Source organism: Carlito syrichta, unplaced genomic scaffold (genome assembly GCF_000164805.1).
Source record: "Carlito syrichta isolate Samal-C Ts95f unplaced genomic scaffold, Tarsius_syrichta-2.0.1 Scaffold91562, whole genome shotgun sequence".
Lineage (NCBI taxonomy): Eukaryota > Metazoa > Chordata > Mammalia > Primates > Tarsiidae > Carlito > Carlito syrichta.
Window position 1 is genome coordinate 311,160 of NW_007035658.1, and position 18,337 is coordinate 329,496.

General features: G+C 40.7%; 1 protein-coding gene across 4 annotated transcripts in view; it reads left to right on the forward strand.

Annotated features, from left to right (window-relative positions):
- ZNF106 (zinc finger protein 106) overlaps positions 1-18,337 on the forward strand; it is a 58,395-nt gene that overhangs the window by 17,259 nt on the left and 22,799 nt on the right. For 3 of the 4 annotated variants that reach the window (XM_008059343.2, XM_008059351.2, XM_021712967.1), the window contains 9 exons: positions 2,161-4,347; positions 6,027-6,660; positions 8,910-8,979; positions 10,605-10,759; positions 11,394-11,454; positions 12,390-12,731; positions 15,010-15,790; positions 16,993-17,048; positions 17,977-18,122. In XM_008059343.2, the coding sequence (XP_008057534.1) occupies positions 2,161-4,347; positions 6,027-6,660; positions 8,910-8,979; positions 10,605-10,759; positions 11,394-11,454; positions 12,390-12,731; positions 15,010-15,790; positions 16,993-17,048; positions 17,977-18,122 (4,432 nt within the window). The remainder of the gene's footprint in view (positions 1-2,160; positions 4,348-6,026; positions 6,661-8,909; positions 8,980-10,604; positions 10,760-11,393; positions 11,455-12,389; positions 12,732-15,009; positions 15,791-16,992; positions 17,049-17,976; positions 18,123-18,337) is intronic. The other variant, XM_021712970.1, reaches the window with a different exon arrangement.

Consider the following 18,337-nt stretch of genomic DNA (forward strand, 5'->3'; position numbering starts at 1 on the left):
GCCACTGCACTCCAGTCTAGGCGACAGAGTGAGACTCCAACTCAAAAAAAAAAAAAAAAAAAAAGAATTACTGCTAGTGAATGTAATAACACTTGTTACTTGGGGATTTAGGGTCTCCCATCCAGAAATGGTTGTAATTTATAATGTGAGTGGATGTTTGAACTTTCAGGTAAATTAACTTTTTTTTGTTTCTCATTCATGAGTGAAAGGTAAATTTTTAATTCCTTCTTATGACAAAAGAATACGTTCCAATTTGTATCTAAAATATTATAGACATTAGAAGCTTTTGAAGCCAATTAAAGTTAATACAAAGTTTAAGATGTAAGTCAAGTTCTGATGCAGGAACTTCAGAAAGTTTGGGATTTTCATTATATCAAGGCTTAGTAGTTAGGAATATAGGCTCAGGAGTCAGACTGCCAAAGTTTAAATCTCTGCTCTACCACTTTCTGGCTATCTTATTCTAAGCTTCGTTTTCTCATCTAAGAAGTAGGAATAATAAGAATACTTGCCTCAGGATTGTGAAAAAAATGTTTTTTATATACTTGAGTTCTTATATCAGGGATCCTGTGAAAATTAAATGAGATAATTTATATAAAATGCTTATCATTAAATACTTGACACTTAGTAGGTACTCAGTAAATTTTAAGTGTTACTCAGTATTTTGAGTACCTATACATACTAAGCACCATGCCATGCACACAATAGGCAGCTGGTAGAAGAAAATGATTTTTGCATCTATTACTATGATGTTTTCTTAAATTTATTCACATTTCTGTGGACTCCTTGTCTAACATGAATAGTTCAAACAGCTGTAGCTTCTTTATAAAAACTTCTAGCTCATGGAGCTCCTTATAGCACTTACAGTGGCTACTACTTGTTTGGTATGTGCTATTTTACTGCTTACTTATTTCCTTAGCTATATTCTGAGCCTTTCATGAGTAGGAATTATATGTAAAAGTTTTTGTACCACTCACAGTCATTTAATGGGTGCTTTATAAAGTGTTTATTAATGAAAATAACCATGCAAACTATAACCTTTTAAAAATAGGTTAAGAAACTGGTTTTTTCAGAAAGGACCTACAACTGGAAAAAGAATGGTATTAAGGGCAGCTGAACATAAAATTGTATTAATTCTGTTAACTAACCATAACTATATAATATAATTGGTCTTATTTTGAAAAATCTGTATAATGTACAAATAATAACTGAATGAGAGGGACAAAATTCCAGAGCATGTTAAGAAAAACAGAACCAAGAAAGGGAGGGAAATATAAATGTTTCAAATTTTTAATATTTCTGGGTGATTGGGGAAGTAAGATGCTGTTTAATTTTTAAGTTAATAACATGAGAAATTAAAAATTTGAGTATATATCATTTAAAGATATGGAAGCAGACTGGGCGAGGTGGCTCACACCTATAATCCCAGCACTTTGGGAGGCTAAGGCTGGAGGATTACTTGAAGCCAGGAATTTGAGACTAGCCTGGGCAACATAGTGAGACCCCATCTTGACAAAAATGAAATTTAAAAAATTAGTTGGGTGTGGTGGCTCCTGCCTGTAGTCTTAACTACTTGGGAGGTTGAGGCAGGAGGATTGCTTGAGCCTGGGAAGTCGAGGCTGCAGTGAGCTATGATCATGCTGCTGCACTTCAGCCTGGGCAACAGAGCAAGATTCTGTCTCTTAAAAAAGAAAAAAAAAGTGAAATTACCCGCAATTAGAAATAAAAATAGATTCTGTTATATACTCTAACAGGGGAGTAAAGTAAAGGGGATGTTGGGTGGGTTATAACTTTATTTATTTATTTATTTATTTTTTGAGTTGGAGTCTCACTCTGTCACCCAGACTGGAGTGCAGTGGCCACTCCCGGCCACCGCAACCTCGACTTTCTGGGCTCCGGCGATCCTTCCACCTCAGCCTTCCAAGTAGCTGGAACTATAGGCGCGTGCTACCACGCCTGGCTAATTTTTGATTTACTGTAGAGATGAGGTCTCGCCAAGTTGCCCAGGTGGGTCTCGAACCCGCGGGCTCAGGCAATCCACTTGCCTCGGCCTCCCAAAGCACTGGGATTACAAGCTGAGTTACCAAACCCGGCAGGTTATGACTTTAAAGTAAGCATTGAGAATTCCTTTAAATCACTAATGAAAAACTGTTTTCCTTCCAGACAAGATGAACCTTCCAATAGCAACCAAGAAACAAACTCTGATGAGAGACGACCCCAGTGGAGACGAGAAGACAGAATTCCTTACCAAGACAGAGAGAGTTACAGCCAGCCAACATGGCATCATCGTGGACCTCCACAGCGGGATTGGAAATGGGAAAAAGATGGCTTTAATAATACTAGAAAAAACAGCTTTCCACATTCTTTGAGGAAAAGCGGTGGGCCAAGAGGATGTTCTGGGTGGCATAAGGGTGTTGCAGGAGGCTCCTCAACTTGGTTTCACAACCATAGTAATTCTGGAGGTGGTTGGCATTCAAACAGTGGAACGGTAGATTGGAATCATAATGGTTCAGGAAGGAATCCCAGTTGGCATTCTGAAGGAACAGGTGGCTTTTCCAGTTGGCATATGAACAACAGTAACGGAAACTGGAAATCCAGTGTACGTAGTACAAATAGTTGGAATTACAGTGGCCCCGGAGACAAGTTTCAACCAGGCAGAAACAGAAATTCTAACTGTCAAATGGAAGACATGACTGTGCTATGGAACAAGAAATCTAATAAGTCAAGCAAATACAATCAAGAGAGATATAATTGGCAGAGGCAAGAAAATGACAAAGTTGGTACAGTTGCCACATATAGAGGTCCTTCTGAAGGATTTATAAGTGATACATTTCCTTCAGAAGGCTTACTTGACTTCAATTTTGAGCAGCCGGAAAGCCAAACCACTAAACCAACTGACACTGCAGCTTCCAAAATTAATGGAAAGAATAGCAATGTGACAAGGGAAAAGCCCCGTCGTTGGACTCCTTATCCTTCCCAGAAGACTTTGGATTTACAGTTAGGATTGAAAGAAGTCACTGGTAACAAATCAGAAATGATAGATAAGCCTTTCTTTGATTTTAGCTTGATTACTCTGGGAACACAAGAACCCCAAACTAATGAAACAAATAATTCTCCAACATTGAAAACACAAAAAGAAATACATACTGGATCTCTTCATCACAAAGCCATTTCTGACTGTGCTGCTCTCTATGAGAGAGCGAGAAATTGCCCCAGTACAGGAAAACCTGAACAAGACCATAACTCAAATAAAATGCCGTCATTGAAATCCCCACTTCTTCCAATTCCAGCCACAAAATCATTTCCGCAAAAGCAAGATTCAAAGAATTCCTCAAAAAACACAAAAAGCAATTCTTTTTTCCCTGGTGAACACTCAGATACCTTCAAAAAACTTACCATGGAAGATAACCATAGTTCTTCTTACAGATGCAAATCGCGTAGTTCATGTCCTCGTGTTTTAAAAGGGAGTAAAAGTTCTTTTGACACTCAAAAGGAATCTGATGATCATTTAAATGACACGTTACAAAAAGCCAGAGAGGTGCTACAGTGTCAAGAGTCATTGCAAAATCCACTTCTTAGCACTTCTAAAAGGACCAGGAACCATGCAAAAGCAAGTAGGAATGTAGAAGAATCTGAAAAAGGATCTTTGAAAATTGAGTTTCAAGTACACGCACTAGAAGATGAAAGTGATGGAGAGATATCTGACACAGAAAAGCATGGAACAAAAATGAGAACCCTAGATTCTGCGACCACAGAATTTTTATCCTGCAGCACTCATACTACTGATGAGAAAGAAGGCGATGATCAAATCCTGAAAACTACTAGAAAACTATCCACTTCCCCATGTAATTCCACAGTTCACCAGAAGGAGTCTGAGTTACAAATGACATCTGTAGCCAGTCCAAACCCTGAGTTATTGCTAGACTTAAAAACCTCTCTAGAAGGGGCACAGGTTGATGACCCTGTTAAATCTCATGTATCTTATGAAGCAGAAGGCTTTGAGAGTACAAGCTTGGATGCAGAACTTCAAAAAAGCGATATCAGTCAGCCCTCAGGCCCTCTCCTGCCTGAACTGAGTAAGCTTGGCTTTCCTGCCTCACTCCAGAGGGATCTAACGCGACACATTAGTTTGAAGAGCAAAACTGGAGCAAACCTTCCTGAGCCAAACCTCAATAGTGCTCGTCGCATTCGCAATATTAGTGGTCATCGAAAGAGTGAGACAGAGAAGGAGTCTGGGCTTAAGCCAACCCTACGACAGATTCTAAATGCATCCCGGAGAAATGTCAACTGGGAACAGGTCATTCAGCAAGTAACCAAGAAAAAGCAAGAGCTAGGCAAAGGCTTACCCAGGTGTGTGTGCCTCTTTTAAGTATCTGTTTTGTTTTGTTTTTTCCTCACTTCCTTTTAAAGTTACCCTTTGACCCAGTCAAAAGAATTCTGCTTGTTCCATTTAATTAAATGTTTGCCAAAATGTCCATTGTAAATTGTCTGATTTAATATCAGTGACTGCTACTCTGACAGATGGAATAAAGCATGTTCTATCAGAGAATATGGTTAAAATGGAAGCACACTTACTTGAGAAACAAGATGGGGACATAGAACAAAATAATCAGAAATCTATCACTTTGGTTTATAGGGCCTAGAAAGTGACAGTATAAAAATGTGTGTCTATAAATCTGTGTCTGTATAGATTTTACTTTTGGTGTGAGTGGTACAGCTTTTAGGTATAATTGTTTTCATTACCTTTTACTTAGAATCTTTCTATATACTCTGGGCATTATATTTATGATCACAAAATACGTTCTCTTAAGCACATTTGTAATATTTTGGCCGTTCATCTTATGTGGAGGTACTAGACTTCTCTGAATGGTAAAGCAGTATTCAACATAGCCTTGGTACTTGAAAATCATAATTCTGCTGCATTATAATATACAGCCCTCCAGGTGTTGGGGGTACTTCTTTGTTGAGATAATGGATTTATGTTGCCCCTTTTGCTTTCCTTCACCTTGTTAGCAGTACTTAGGATTTTAAGTATGATGCTCTTAGCATAGAACTGACACTTGTAAATGCTCAATAAAAATTTTTTTGGTTTGTTTGCTTTTAAAGTTATATGTTGTGTTTACTTTTGCAGATTTAGAGCTCCATTTGAAGTAAAACTCATTTTTTTTCTCCCTTACATATATTCTTTTATTTTTTTTTTTTGAGTCAGAGTCTTACTCTGTCATCCAGACTGGAGTACAGTGGCATGCTCGTGGCCACTGCAGCCTTGACCTGCTGGACTCAGGTGATCCTTCCGCCTCAGCTTTCCAAGTAGCTGGAACCATAGGCATGCACCACCTTGCACAGCTAATGTTTTGATTTTACTGTAGAGATGAGGCCTTGCCATGTTACTCGGGCTGGTCTCAAACCCCTGAGCTCAGGCAGTTCTCTCGCCTCTACCTCCCAAAGTGCTGGGTTTACAGGTGTGAGCCACTATGCCCGGCCACAAATATATATATATATATATATATATATTTTTTTTTTTTTTTGAGTTGGAGTATCACTCTGTTGCCCAGACTGGAGTGCAGTGGCCGCTTGCGGCCACCGCAGCCTTGACCTGCTGGGCTCCGGCGATCCTTCCGCCTCAGCCTTCCAAGTAATGGAATTACAGGCGCGCGCTACCACGCCCGGCTGATTTTTTGATTTATTGTAGAGATGAGGTCTTGCCAAGTTGCCCAGGTGGGTCTCGAACCCTCAGGCTCAGGCAATCCACTCACCTCAGCCTCCCAAAGGCGCGGGATTACAGGCTGAGCCACCAAGCCCGGCCTCACATATATTCTTATAGCTTTATACAAATTGCCATTCTAGTACTTGTCATGTCATAATATATTTACTCTTTATCTGCAGTGCTTATTGGACTATGAGCTCCATGAGGGCAGAAACCATCTTACTCGTTTTTGTAACCTCAGCTTAACAGAACTTGGCATATTAAGTTGGTGTCCCTTCAATCGTGTCTGATTTTTGTTTTTGTTTTTTCTTTCTTTCCTAAGGTTTGGCATAGAAATGGTGCCTCTGGTTCAAAATGAACAAGAGGTCTTGGATTTGGAAGGGGAACCTAATCTGTCCAGTCTAGAAGGATTCCAGTGGGAAAGTGTTCCCATTTCTTCATCCCCTGGGTTGGCAAGAAAGCGAAGCCTTTCTGAGAGCAGTGTGATCATGGACAGGGCTCCTTCTGTGTATAGCTTCTTCAGTGAGGAAGGTACAGGCAAAGAAAATGAGCCCCAGCAGATGGTTTCACCTACTAACTCGTTGAGGGCTGCACAGAGTCAAAAAACAACCACGCATCTTAAACAGGAAGTGACGCCGCTGGCGGCCTCCCTCAGAACAGGTGAAAGGGCTGAAAATGTTGCTACTCAAAGGCGACATAGTGCACAATTACCCTCTGACCGCATAATACCTTTGGTGCATTCTTCAAAAGATCTGAACAACCAGGAGAGGTCTTCACCACCTTCAGAGAATCAGAACACCCAGGAGAGTAATGGAGAAGGAAACTCTTTGTCATCAAATGCATCCTCAGCCCTTGCTATCTCCAGTTTAGCTGATGCAGCCACAGATAGTAGCTGTACTTCTGGTGCTGAGCAAAATGATGGCCAGAGTATTAGAAAGAAACGAAGAGCCACTGGAGTGAGTATGATTCCCTGTACTTTTTGTAGATCTCATTTGGTAACTTGGTTCTTTATAAGAAAGGGTTTTTTTTGTTTTTTTTGTTTTTTGAGTTGAGTCTCACTCTGGCGCCCAGACTGGAGTGCAGTGGCCGCTCCCGGTTACCGCAGCCTCGACCTGCTGGGCTCTGGCGATCCTTCCGCCTCAGCCTTCCAAGTAGCTGGAACTATAGGCGCGCGCTACCACGCCTGCGCCTGTCGTTTTTTTTTATTTTATTGTAGAGATGAGGTGTCGCCAAGTTGCCCAGGCGGGTCTCGAACACACGGGCTCAGGAAATCCACTCACCTCAGCCTCCCAAAGCCTCCCAAAGCTTTAAATTCCAACTCTGCTCCTTGGAACTAAATATTATGAAGTTGACATTCTTGGATGATTACAGGCTGAGCCACCAAGCCCGGTTTATAAGAAAGGTTTAACTGTTTGATTTTTCTTGGATATCTGGGATTGTGGTTCTCTCAACTCTGGAACAGAAGAATTGTGAGATACTTTCACCCTACTGATTTCTTTCACTGAGTAATTCTACTAAATTAGATGTAATTTAATATGAATGTACAGTACCAGGAAAATATGAAGTCATCTCTAAAACTAGTCTCCAAGCCAATGATTCTTTATATCATCTGACCAAGAATAAATCACATCTTCAGCTGTAACTTAATCTGTTTTCTTTTTTTAATTTTTTTTTTGAGTTGGAGTTTCACTCTGTCACCCAGACTGGCGTGCAGTGGCCGCTCCCGGCCACCGCAGCCTCGACCTGCTGGCCTCTGGTGATCTTTTCACTTCAGCCTTCCAAGTAGCTGGAACTACAAGTGGACGCTACCACGCCCGGCTAATTTTTGATTTATTGTAGAGATGAGGTCTCGCCAAGTTGCCCAGGCGGGTCTCGAACCCGCAGGCCCTGGCAATCCACTCACCTCAGCCTCCCAAAGGCGCGGGATTACAGGCTGAGCCATGGAACCCTGCTTTAATCTGTTTTCATAGATGTATTCTGTATGGCTACCGAAAAAAGGCATTCTACTGTTGCATTTATGGGGACTGTATGATTGATTGTTGGATTCAGAAGTGCTAGGCTTAACACTAAGGTAGTTTTAATACTATTAGAGTAAACATATATGAACACAGTCTAGAAATATTTTTAGTCTGTGTAACTCTTTTGTCCTTCAGTTACCCAGCCTGACCTTTTAAGAATCTTTTATTTCACTCACACCACTTGTGCTTTTCTGGCATTTCTGTTGTTAATATTGCTTAACTCTCTCAGAATCCCTTTCTGAAAAGAAAGAATTGCTTGTGTTGGTATAGTCTGGAATCTGGCACTGTGACAAAATGGGCTCTTTTATTTATTTATTAGTTTATTTTACAATTTATATTACAGATGGGGTCTTGCTATATTGCCTAGGCTGGTCTCAGACTCCTGGGTTCAAGTGATCCTCCTGCCTTAGCCTCCCAAGTAGCTGGGGCTGTAGGCATGTGCCACTGTAGCTGGCTTCTTTCCTTTAATACTGAGAAAATAAACAGAATAGTTAAGGGCATGGGCTTTAGGCCTGCTTTAAATTCCAACTCTGCTCCTTGGAACTAAATATTATGAAGTTGACATTCTTGGATGATTTGAAATATACTTTAAGCTAAGGGTTTGTCCTTTGACAAAGTTGATATCTTGGAGCTTGTCTCATAGACTATTTAACTTTTCATTGCAAAGTTTTCTTGCTGCAATTTAAGGTAAAAACCATGCCAAGATGAAATAACATGTATATATTACTGGTCTACCTGTGCCTTACTTTATGAAAGTGGAATGCTTTGCCTAAACTCCATGGGCTTTTTTTTTTTCCTTTTTATTTCACTAACTTTTAGGGATACATATAGTTTTTGGTTACATGGGTGCATTGTATAGTGGCAAAGACATCTGGGCTTTAAGTGTATCCACCACCCCCACCTGTCCACATTGTACCTGATAGGTGATACTCCATGGGCTTTACCAGCAACCTCTAGAATGCTAGGAAGGTACTTGCCCTTGGATTCTTTTTTATCTCTTTTTTATTGGATACCTCCATTCAACTGAAATTTGAATTTGTACCATTGGTGCACAAGAGTCCTACAATCTTTTTAGATGGTAGCAATAGTAAAGAATGGTGTAAGATGATCTTAGAATACATCATTTTTCCCTCTTGGTTAATGGCCTTTACCTATTTAATGTTCTTCACTTTTCTTTATTCCTTTAGGATGGATCTTCTCCTGAACTCCCAAGTCTTGAGAGAAAAAATAAAAGAAGGAAAATTAAAGGAAAGAAAGGTATCGTGCAAAATATTTTGCCTATAGCAACTTAGCCTTTTTATAACCCATAACTTGTTGGTTATCGAACACTGATTGTCCATTTCTTTTTTCTTTTTTTCACATTATTGTTATCTTACTTAAGGGCAGAGAAAAGTTTGATTTCCTACTATATCCAGTTATATCTATAGAAGAAATATACGATGCCACATAGATTTGTAAGTTAAAATTAATATATATCTTGGACAATATAAAGCCAGAAAGTTTCATTGAGACTTTTCACTGGGATGAAAAGGAATAGACCATTTAGTAAAAATGTTGTTCTTGGCCGGACTCGGTGGCGCAGCCTGTAATCCCAGCAATTTGAGAGGCTGAGGTGAGTGCATTGTCTGAGCCCACAGGTTCGAGACCAGCCCAGGCAACTTGGTGAGATCTCATCTCTACAATAAATCAAAAATTAGCCAGGCCTGGTAGCACATGCCTATAGTTACAGCTACTTGAAAGGCTGAGGTAGAAGGATCACTGGAGCTCAGCAGGTCAACACTGGGGTGGTCGTGAGTGTGACACTGCACTCCAGCCTGGGCCACAGAGTGAGACTCCAATTTAAAAAAAAAAAAAAAGTCCTTCTTGGTCCTTTATAGCCATTTCTGTCTTCTGTCACTTTCTGTTTTTGAGGCATCTTAGTTGCCCCCCCCCTGGTTTTCTCCCACTTTTCTAAAATGAATTAAGGAGAGAAGTTATTAGCATTGCTCCCTCACTGATATATTTCTATGACTCTTGCTTTTCATTGACTGTAACTCAGTTCCAGTATAAAGGCTAATCCCGGAAGTGATTGGATAAGCCTTGGGTGAGTGGATGTGATGGATAAGGGAGGAGTCAAGGATAACCCACATTTCTTACTGGGGCAGTCAGATAGATGATAGTATCATTTGTAGAGAGGAGTGGGCTGAGACTAGAGAAAGGATAATGAGTTCCCTTATGGATCCTTTGAGACACCTAGCTAGAGATATTATAGTTGATAGTTGGGTATGTAGGTCTGGAGTTTAGGGGAGAGGTGTTAGCATATTGAATGGGAGAGAGAGAAACATGACAATGATAAATATATATCACAGGACATTTTATTTAAAGTAAGTTAAATGTACTATTTCAAAGCTGTATTTTCTTCAGGAAGCCTTCTCTAATAAAGAGAACTATTTTAAGTTAACTAACAGACTAGAAATATATGGGTTGGGAGGAGAGTGCCAGCGGTAGGTCTGGGGTCCAATTTAAGCAAAAGCCCTGGATAAGAGGGTGGTAGATAACAGAAGAATGGAAATGAAGCCTAGAACAGTTGATTTGCGTGGGACAGAGATTTCATCTGGAAAGGTAGTGGTAGAAAATGGTGACTAGGTGAGACAGTATGATGTGATGATATACTTGAACCTGAGATGCCACCATCTTACCAAGTCTCACTTTTGGTTTCTAGCTTTGATACCATTGGGCTTGACTATATGTTTTGTTAGATTTGATGAGTCTCCAGTTATCTATTGAGGAGAAAATAAAGGCTTATCCTAAATAATTGGTGTAGTTCAATTTTCTGAGAAGAAGCAGTGTTATTAAAGGGATGTCTCCAGTATTAAACAGAACCTTATGGTTTCTTTTGGCAGAACGTTCTCAGGTTGACCAGCTGCTGAATATATCTTTAAGGGAGGAAGAACTAAGTAAATCACTGCAGTGCATGGATAACAATCTTCTGCAAGCCCGTACAGCACTTCAGACAGCCTATGTTGAAGTTCAGAGGCTACTCATGCTCAAACAGCAGGTAACAGTGTATGGAAGGTTTCATGCAAATATATCATCTCTGAAGTTGTGTTTCATCCCACCAAACCCGTAGCTGAAGTTACCCCAAAAATGGTGGCAGGGGAGTTCCCATAAGAGAGTGACCCAAACCATCCCTAGATTGGGCTGGTTGGGATTCTGAGGAAAGAAGCTGTCATTGCCAGGGTGATCAACTTCAAAGGATTTGTTAGGGAAGCTTACTTAGAGAGTAGACTGCTGCAATCCTCATGATGGACAACAAGAAAGGGATGTTCTACTTAAGTATGCCCACAGCCAGGGGGTATGGAATTTATGAGGGCTTAAGGAGTTTGGGGTGTTCTACCTAGGTATATCCACAACTAGGAGGATATGGAGTTTATATGAGGGTTTAAGGAATTTGACTCAGGAATGGGACCAGTTTCTTTCAGTGTCTTGGACAACAACCTCGATACCTTTATCAGTGCCCAGGTATGTTCAAGACCCCAGTTTGGATTTAAGCCTGCTAGGGAAAACCTGCTGCTGGCAGGGTCACAAAGCAGTCAAGGCACTCTGATTTTCAGTCAGGACATAAAGCAAGGTGACCTGGGGAAACCTAAAAATTGGATGTCAAAATGCATAATAAAGTACTTTATTTTTAGATAACCATGGAGATGAGTGCACTGAGGACCCATCGAATACAGATTCTACAGGGATTACAAGGTATTTAGAGGGCATCTGATGGGTTGTGCCCCTATAGCTTCTTATTTTTTTGTTCTTTTAGAGGGGAATGAAAAGTAGTTATGAAAAGGTCATATGATTTCTGTCCTATCTTCTTGGTTTCATCTTTCTATAAAAAGGTCTATAGACTGTACATCCCACAAATATTTAGCAATGGAGGCAGTATGTTATGGAAGAGCTTTGGGTTAAGAATCAGAAGACCTGGGTTCAAATCTTGGCTGTTCCATTAGTAATCTATATAAACTTTGGATAAGTCACTTAAAATTTGAAAAATTGCAATTTTGATGCCTCTTCTGTCTGTACCCTTAGGTTGTATAGGTTATATGACATTTTATTTTGAAAAATTATGAGGGACTATATTAACATACTTATTAACTTTTGTGTGTGTGTGTGTGTTGGAGTCTCACTCTGTCGCCCAGACTGGAGTGCAGTGGTCACTCCCGGCCACTGCAGCCTTGCCCTGCTGGGCTCCAGTGATCCTTCCACCTCAGCCTTCCAAGTTGCTGGAACTGCAGACGTACACTACCATGTCCGGCTAATTTTTTGATTTATTGTAGAGATGAGGTCTCATCAAGTTGCCCAGGCGGATCTCGAACCCACGGGCTCAGGCAATTTACTCACCTCAGCTTCCCAAGGTGCGGGATTACAGGCTGAGCCACCGAGCCCAGCTCATACTCATTAATTTAAAGTTAGCTTCTAGACAGGCTTGGTGGCTCAGCCTGTAATACCACGCCTTTGGGAGGCTGAGGTGAGCAGATTGCCTGAGCCCGCAGGTTCGAGACCCGCCTGGGCAGGTGAGACTTGATCTCTAAAAAAAAAAAAAGTTAGCTTCTAATCTTCAAAAATACAAATTGGCTCAGAAACAAGTGACTTTTCAGATAACATTTTTGCATTTATATGTATGTTTTCCATTCTAGAAACATATGAACCTTCTGAGCACCAAGACCAGGTTCCCTGTAGCCTCACACGAGAACGAAGGAACAGTAGATCTCAAACATCTGTTGATGCCACACTGCTGCCTACTCCCTTTGTCCCATTTTTTCTGGAGCCTCCATCTTCTCATATGTCTCCATCATCTACTGGAGCCTCTCTCCAAGTAACTGCATCTTCTGCTTTTCAAGCCCATGGCAGTGTCCCTGCTCCAGACTCATCGGTTCAGATTAAACAAGAGCCCATGTCTCCTGAACAAGATGAGAATGTGAATGCTGTATCACAAGGCTCTGCTTGCAGTGTGTCCAAGGAATTGCTGCAAGCTAATAGTATGTAAGCTTTTCTCTGGATTGAGGGCATCCCTGTAGTGGGACTAGGGCAGTTTTATAAGTGATGTAAAGCCATACTTGCTCATTAAACTAAAGTTATTACAGTTTTTTTCATTGAAATTGTCTTCATACAGGAGGATTATTTTTAAATATTTCAGATAATGTAATTTAAATATCAAAAACTTTTCTCTAATCTAGGGTTACTGAGTTGACTTTGTATTAACACCCAAAGCATTTATTTATTAGGGTAGGTGTAGAATTTCTTTGGCTTTGTGGCATAAATAGGGTTGAAGTTATTCAGCCAATTTTCTAGCTAAGACATATCCTCTGAATTTCTTAGCACATAACTGTTTTTTTGTTTTTTGTTTTTTTTGAGTCAAAGTCTCATTCTGTCGCCCAGGCTAGAGTGCAGTGGCATACCTATAGCCACTGCAGCCTTGAACTGCTGGACCCAGGTGATCCTTCCTCTTTAGCCTTCCAAGTGACTGGAACTACAGGCATGCACAACCACACCCGGCTAATTTTTTGATTTAGTGTAGAGACGAGGTCTTGCCAAGCTGCTCAGGTGGGTCTCAAACCCCTAGACTCAGGCAATCTCCTCGCCTCTGCATCCTAAAGTGCTGGGATTACAGGCGTGAGCCACTGCGTCCAGCAGTTCTTCATTGTTTTTATCATCTCGAATACAAACCAAGATTAATATAAGTGAGAGGTAGGTGACCATCATGGACGGCAGAGAGCTCTGGGAACTTGGGTGGTCTTGAGAAACAGCCATGGCTTTATTCTTTTCAAAAAATAATACTCACCTGGCTAGCATTTGGGAACAACCTCTAAGCTATTTAAAATCCTGTTTGCACAGCCACCGTTTGTATAACCACAGTGGTGCCATATTGAAAGTTAAGTAGAATAAACTAGATTGTGTGGTTTCTTGAGCAAAAACAAAATGTCTGAAGAATTACCCTAGATTTTGCCACAAGTACCCTGTTGTGATATTAATCTAGATTTCAGTATCAAATGTATATTATCTTTCATATTGAATTCTAAGCTACTTTTTTTTTTTTTTTTTTGAGTTGGAGTCTCACTCTGTCACCCAGGCTGGAGTGCAGTGGCATGCTCCCGGCCACCGCAGCCTCGACCTGCTGGGCTCCGGTGATCCTTCCATCTCAGCCTTCCAAGTAGCTGGAACTATAGGCTTGTGCTACCACACCTGGCTAATTTTTTGTTTATTGTAGAGATGAGGTCTTGCTAAGTTGCCCAGGTGGGTCTCGAACCTGTGGGCTCAGGCAGTCCACTCGCCTTGGCCTCCCAAAGTGCTGGGATTACAGGCTGAGCCACTGAGTCCAGCCTCTAAGCTACTTTTATGTGAATAGCATTCAGGCTTTCAAAAAGTATCAAAGAATATGACTTTTTAAGCTAATTGTTTAAAAAATAGATTTTATTAGATTTTTTTCTGATTGGAAAAAAACCATAAAAATGTAAATTTGTTGTTTTCATTCTTAACTCATAAGTGTGTGTGTGTGTGTGTGTGTGTGCGTGTATGTGTTTACATATAGGCTTTGTACAGTGCAGAAATCATAGTGTATTACAGCCTGAATCTATCTAGAGCATTTTATATTACTAGTTCCATGATATCGAATAGTTGCATAATCTGGATATAAAATAACGTATGTAGTATATTAAATCTTTCTTTGATATTTTGTTTTCCTACTTTTTTTCATATTCCGTATAATACTACATTATATATGTCTTTGAGTACATCTATGATTATTTCATCCGTTTTAATTCCTAGACGGGGAATAATTAAGTCAAAGGAAATGAATATTTTTAAGTCAGCTGACTTTTTAACTACTAGTATGTAGCTAAATCGGATGGGTATGGGTAAGATGTATAATGAAAACATCTAAGAAATAAAGATGAAAGCACTTTCGCTAAGTAGGTATTTAGGTGTCTGCTAAGAATACATCATAGTATTAAATATGTGGACATTCAAAACAAGAAAAAAGATTGATAGAAACAATCCCTGCACTCAAGGAGTTTTTGTAGGGCATAAGATATGCACATTATTGGTGAGATTAATGCAAGACAAAGGGTAGTAAGTGTTGGAACAGGAATGTGTGTATAGGTTATAGGAAACTGAGGGGGTGGGATAATAGCTATAACATTCATGGTTTTATGAACATATCACTGAAACATTTCATAGAGATTCAGTCAGTAATAATTTACAATTTGTGATTATAACAGCAAACACAAAGATGCAATAGTTTTTTTCTTCTTAATTCAGGAGAGATCAGTGATAGTTGTCCAGTTTATCCAGCCATCACTGCTACATTGTCCTTACCAGAGCTAACAGGAAGTTTCCATGAGCCTAGCCAAGAACTGAAGTTTTCTGTGGAGCAAGGAAATACCAGAAACAGAGAAAATTCTCCCTCTTCCCAAACAACTGGCCTTCCTAGCATAAGTAAAGAAGGTGAAGAGCCAACCAAAGGCAACAGTGGGTCTGAAGCCTGCACCAGTTCTTTTCTAAGATTGTCTTTTGCTTCAGAAACCCCCTTGGAGAAGGAACCCCACTCTCCAGCTGACCAGCCTGAGCAACAGGCAGAATCCACTCTGACATCAGCTGAAACTAGGGGAAACAAGAAAAAGAAGAAACTTCGGAAGAAAAAAACTCTTCGGGCTGCCCATGTCCCTGAGAATAGTGACACTGAACAGGATATATTTACTGCTAAACCTGTAAGGAAAGTAAAAACTGGAAAGTTAATTAAAGGGGGGAAAGTAACAACCTCTACTTGGGAAGATAGCAGAATTGGTCGGGAGCAGGAGTGTGTCAGAGATGAGCCAGAAAGTGACTCGTCTCTGGAAGTCCTAGAACTTCCTAATCCTCAGTTAGAAGTAGTAGCCATTGAGTCTTCAGAATCTGGAGAAGAGAAACCAGACAGTCCATCTAAAAAAGATATTTGGAACTGTACAGCACAAAGCCCATTAGAAACTTCTCGTTCTGGTTGTGATGAAGTTAGCTCTACCAGTGAGATTGGTACTCGCTATAAAGATGGCATCCCTGTAAGGTAAGGATATTGTATTGGCCCAGTCCAAATCACTTCCATCAACCTTTTTTTTTCCTGAGTTGAAGTCTCACTCTGTTGCCCAGGCTAGAGTGCAGTGGCACACTCACGGCCACCCCAGCATCAACCTGCTGGACTCTGGCAATCCTTCCACCTCAGCCTTCCAAGTAGCCAGAACTACAGGCATGCGCTACCACGCCCAGGTAATTTTTTTAGTTTTAATTGTTGAGACGTGGTCTTGCCAAGTTGCCTGAGCTGGCCTCGAATCCATGGGCTTAGGCAATCCTCTTGCCTTGGCCTCCCAAAGTGCTGGGATTACAGGCTGAGTCACTAAGCCCAGTCCTTTTTTTTTTTGAGTTGGAGTCTCACTCTGTTTCCCAGGCTGAAGTGCAGTGGCATGCCTAAGGCCACCACAGCCTCGACCTGCTGGGCTCCGGCAACCCTTTCACCTCAGTCTTCCAAGTAGCCAGAACTATAGGCATGTGCTACCATGCCTGGTTAATTGTTGTAGATGAGTCTTGCCAAGTTGCCCCAGTGGGTCTTGAACCTGCAGGCTCAGGCAGTCCACTCGCCTTCGCCTCCCAAAGTGCTGGGATTACAGACTGAGCCACCAAGCCTGGCTTTTTTTTTTTTTTGAGTGAAGCCTCACTCGGTTGCCCAGACTGGAGTGCAGTGGCTGTTCCCGGCCACCTCAGCCTTGCCTGCTGGGCTCCAGTGATCTTTCCGCCTCAGCCTTCCGAGTAGCCTACAGGCATGTGCTACCACATCCGGCTGATTTTTTGATTTATTGTAGAGATGAGGTCTCGCTGCCCAGGCGGGTCTCGAACCCATGGGCTCAGGCAATCCACTCACCTCAGCCTCCCAAAGGCGTGGGATTACAGGCTGAGCCACCGAGCCTGGCTCTTTTTTTTTAAATAGAACTTTTAGTTATGAATCAGAATTTATTTAAAAGTCAAAATTTATGTGAAAGCAGTAGGCATTAGGGATATGAAAGAATCAAACTTTGACAGTGGAGATTTTCTCCTTTCACTTCTGACTGTGTTGTAATTACTCTGCTTTTATTTCCCTTAATATAGAAATTTCAGGTGTAAAAACTAATCTCTTATATCATTGCTACTTTGCCCTTTGTTTAGAAAAATCCTTTGAGTCAGGAAACTTAGTTTTGCTGCCTGCCGTATTCACACGCTTTTGCTTTTATTTTGCAGTGTAGCAGAAACTCAGACTGTGATCTCTTCCATAAAAGGGTCAAAGATCTCTTCAGGTATTTGTTGTTCCATTTTATTTAAATTAACCACAGAAAAAGAGCCTTACAAATATTAGAGCCAGGGTTTAAATCTATTAAAATATGTTTATAGAATAGGAGGGGGGCAGTTTATCACCAAGAGGATTGCCTTGGGTTGTGATATTCCTAAAACCTCAAATCCAGATCTTTCAGTTTTTTACTCTCATCTCTCTTATTTGGCTCCCTTATCTGTTTAACTAATAGTATTAAGATTTCATTGGCTTCAATAATTGTTGCCTTGAGAAGGAACTGCTTAAATAATAATACCTTACTCAAAGAAGTAACTGTTTAGGAGCAGGGGAAAGGGTGTAGGAGAGATACCTGGGTACCTTCCAAGTATCACTATGTAAGTATCTGTCTTTTGCTTTTTTGTTGTTCTTATTTGTGTTTGTTTTTGTTTTTCGTTGGGGTTTCACTCTGTTGCCTAGGCTAGAGTGCAACGGCATGCTCACAGCCACTGCAGTCTTAACCTGCTGGGCTCAGGTGATCCTCCACCTCAGCCTTCCAAGTAGCTGGAACTACAGGCGCGTGCCACCACACCTGGCTAATTTTTTTATTTATTGTAGAGATGAGATCTCGCCAAGTTGCCCAAGTTGGTTTTGAACCCCTGGGCTCAGGCAATCCTCTCGCCTTGGCCTCCCAAAGTGCTGGGATTATAGGCATGAGCCACCACACCCGGCTAATATCTGTCTTTCTTAAGTGAAAGGTCTTCCCTGGCATCTCTTATTATGGAATCTTCATAGTGAAGATGTCTAATGAAACTTGTAGTATTCTAGGGGAACTAGGCTTTAAGGAGATCTTCTTTTGGATTAATTTAGGGATCACTGTATTTTGTAATGGTTTTGATTTTTGAGTAGCTTTTCAGACTCTAGCAGCCATGTCTCTGAAACTAATTCTTGTTTTCTAGAAATCTCTTCAGAGCCAGGGGATGATGATGAGCCCACAGAAGGAAGCTTTGAGGGGCACCAAGCTGCAGTGAATGCAATTCAAATATTTGGGAACTTACTGTATACTTGTTCAGCAGATAAAACTGTCCGAGTTTATAATCTGGTGGTAAGTAAATTGATGTAATATTTTGAATGTTTTTGGTTGCAAATTTTAGAAAATCCAGCTCATACCCTCTTAAAAAATGAAGGGAATTCATTGGCTCTCCCAAATTAGGGGGTAGTCTTTATTTTATTTTATTTTATTTTAAAGATGTAGGGTACAATTCAGGGTTAGGTATACAAATGTTCATTATGCAGGTACCCTTGTTGATGAGGTATGCC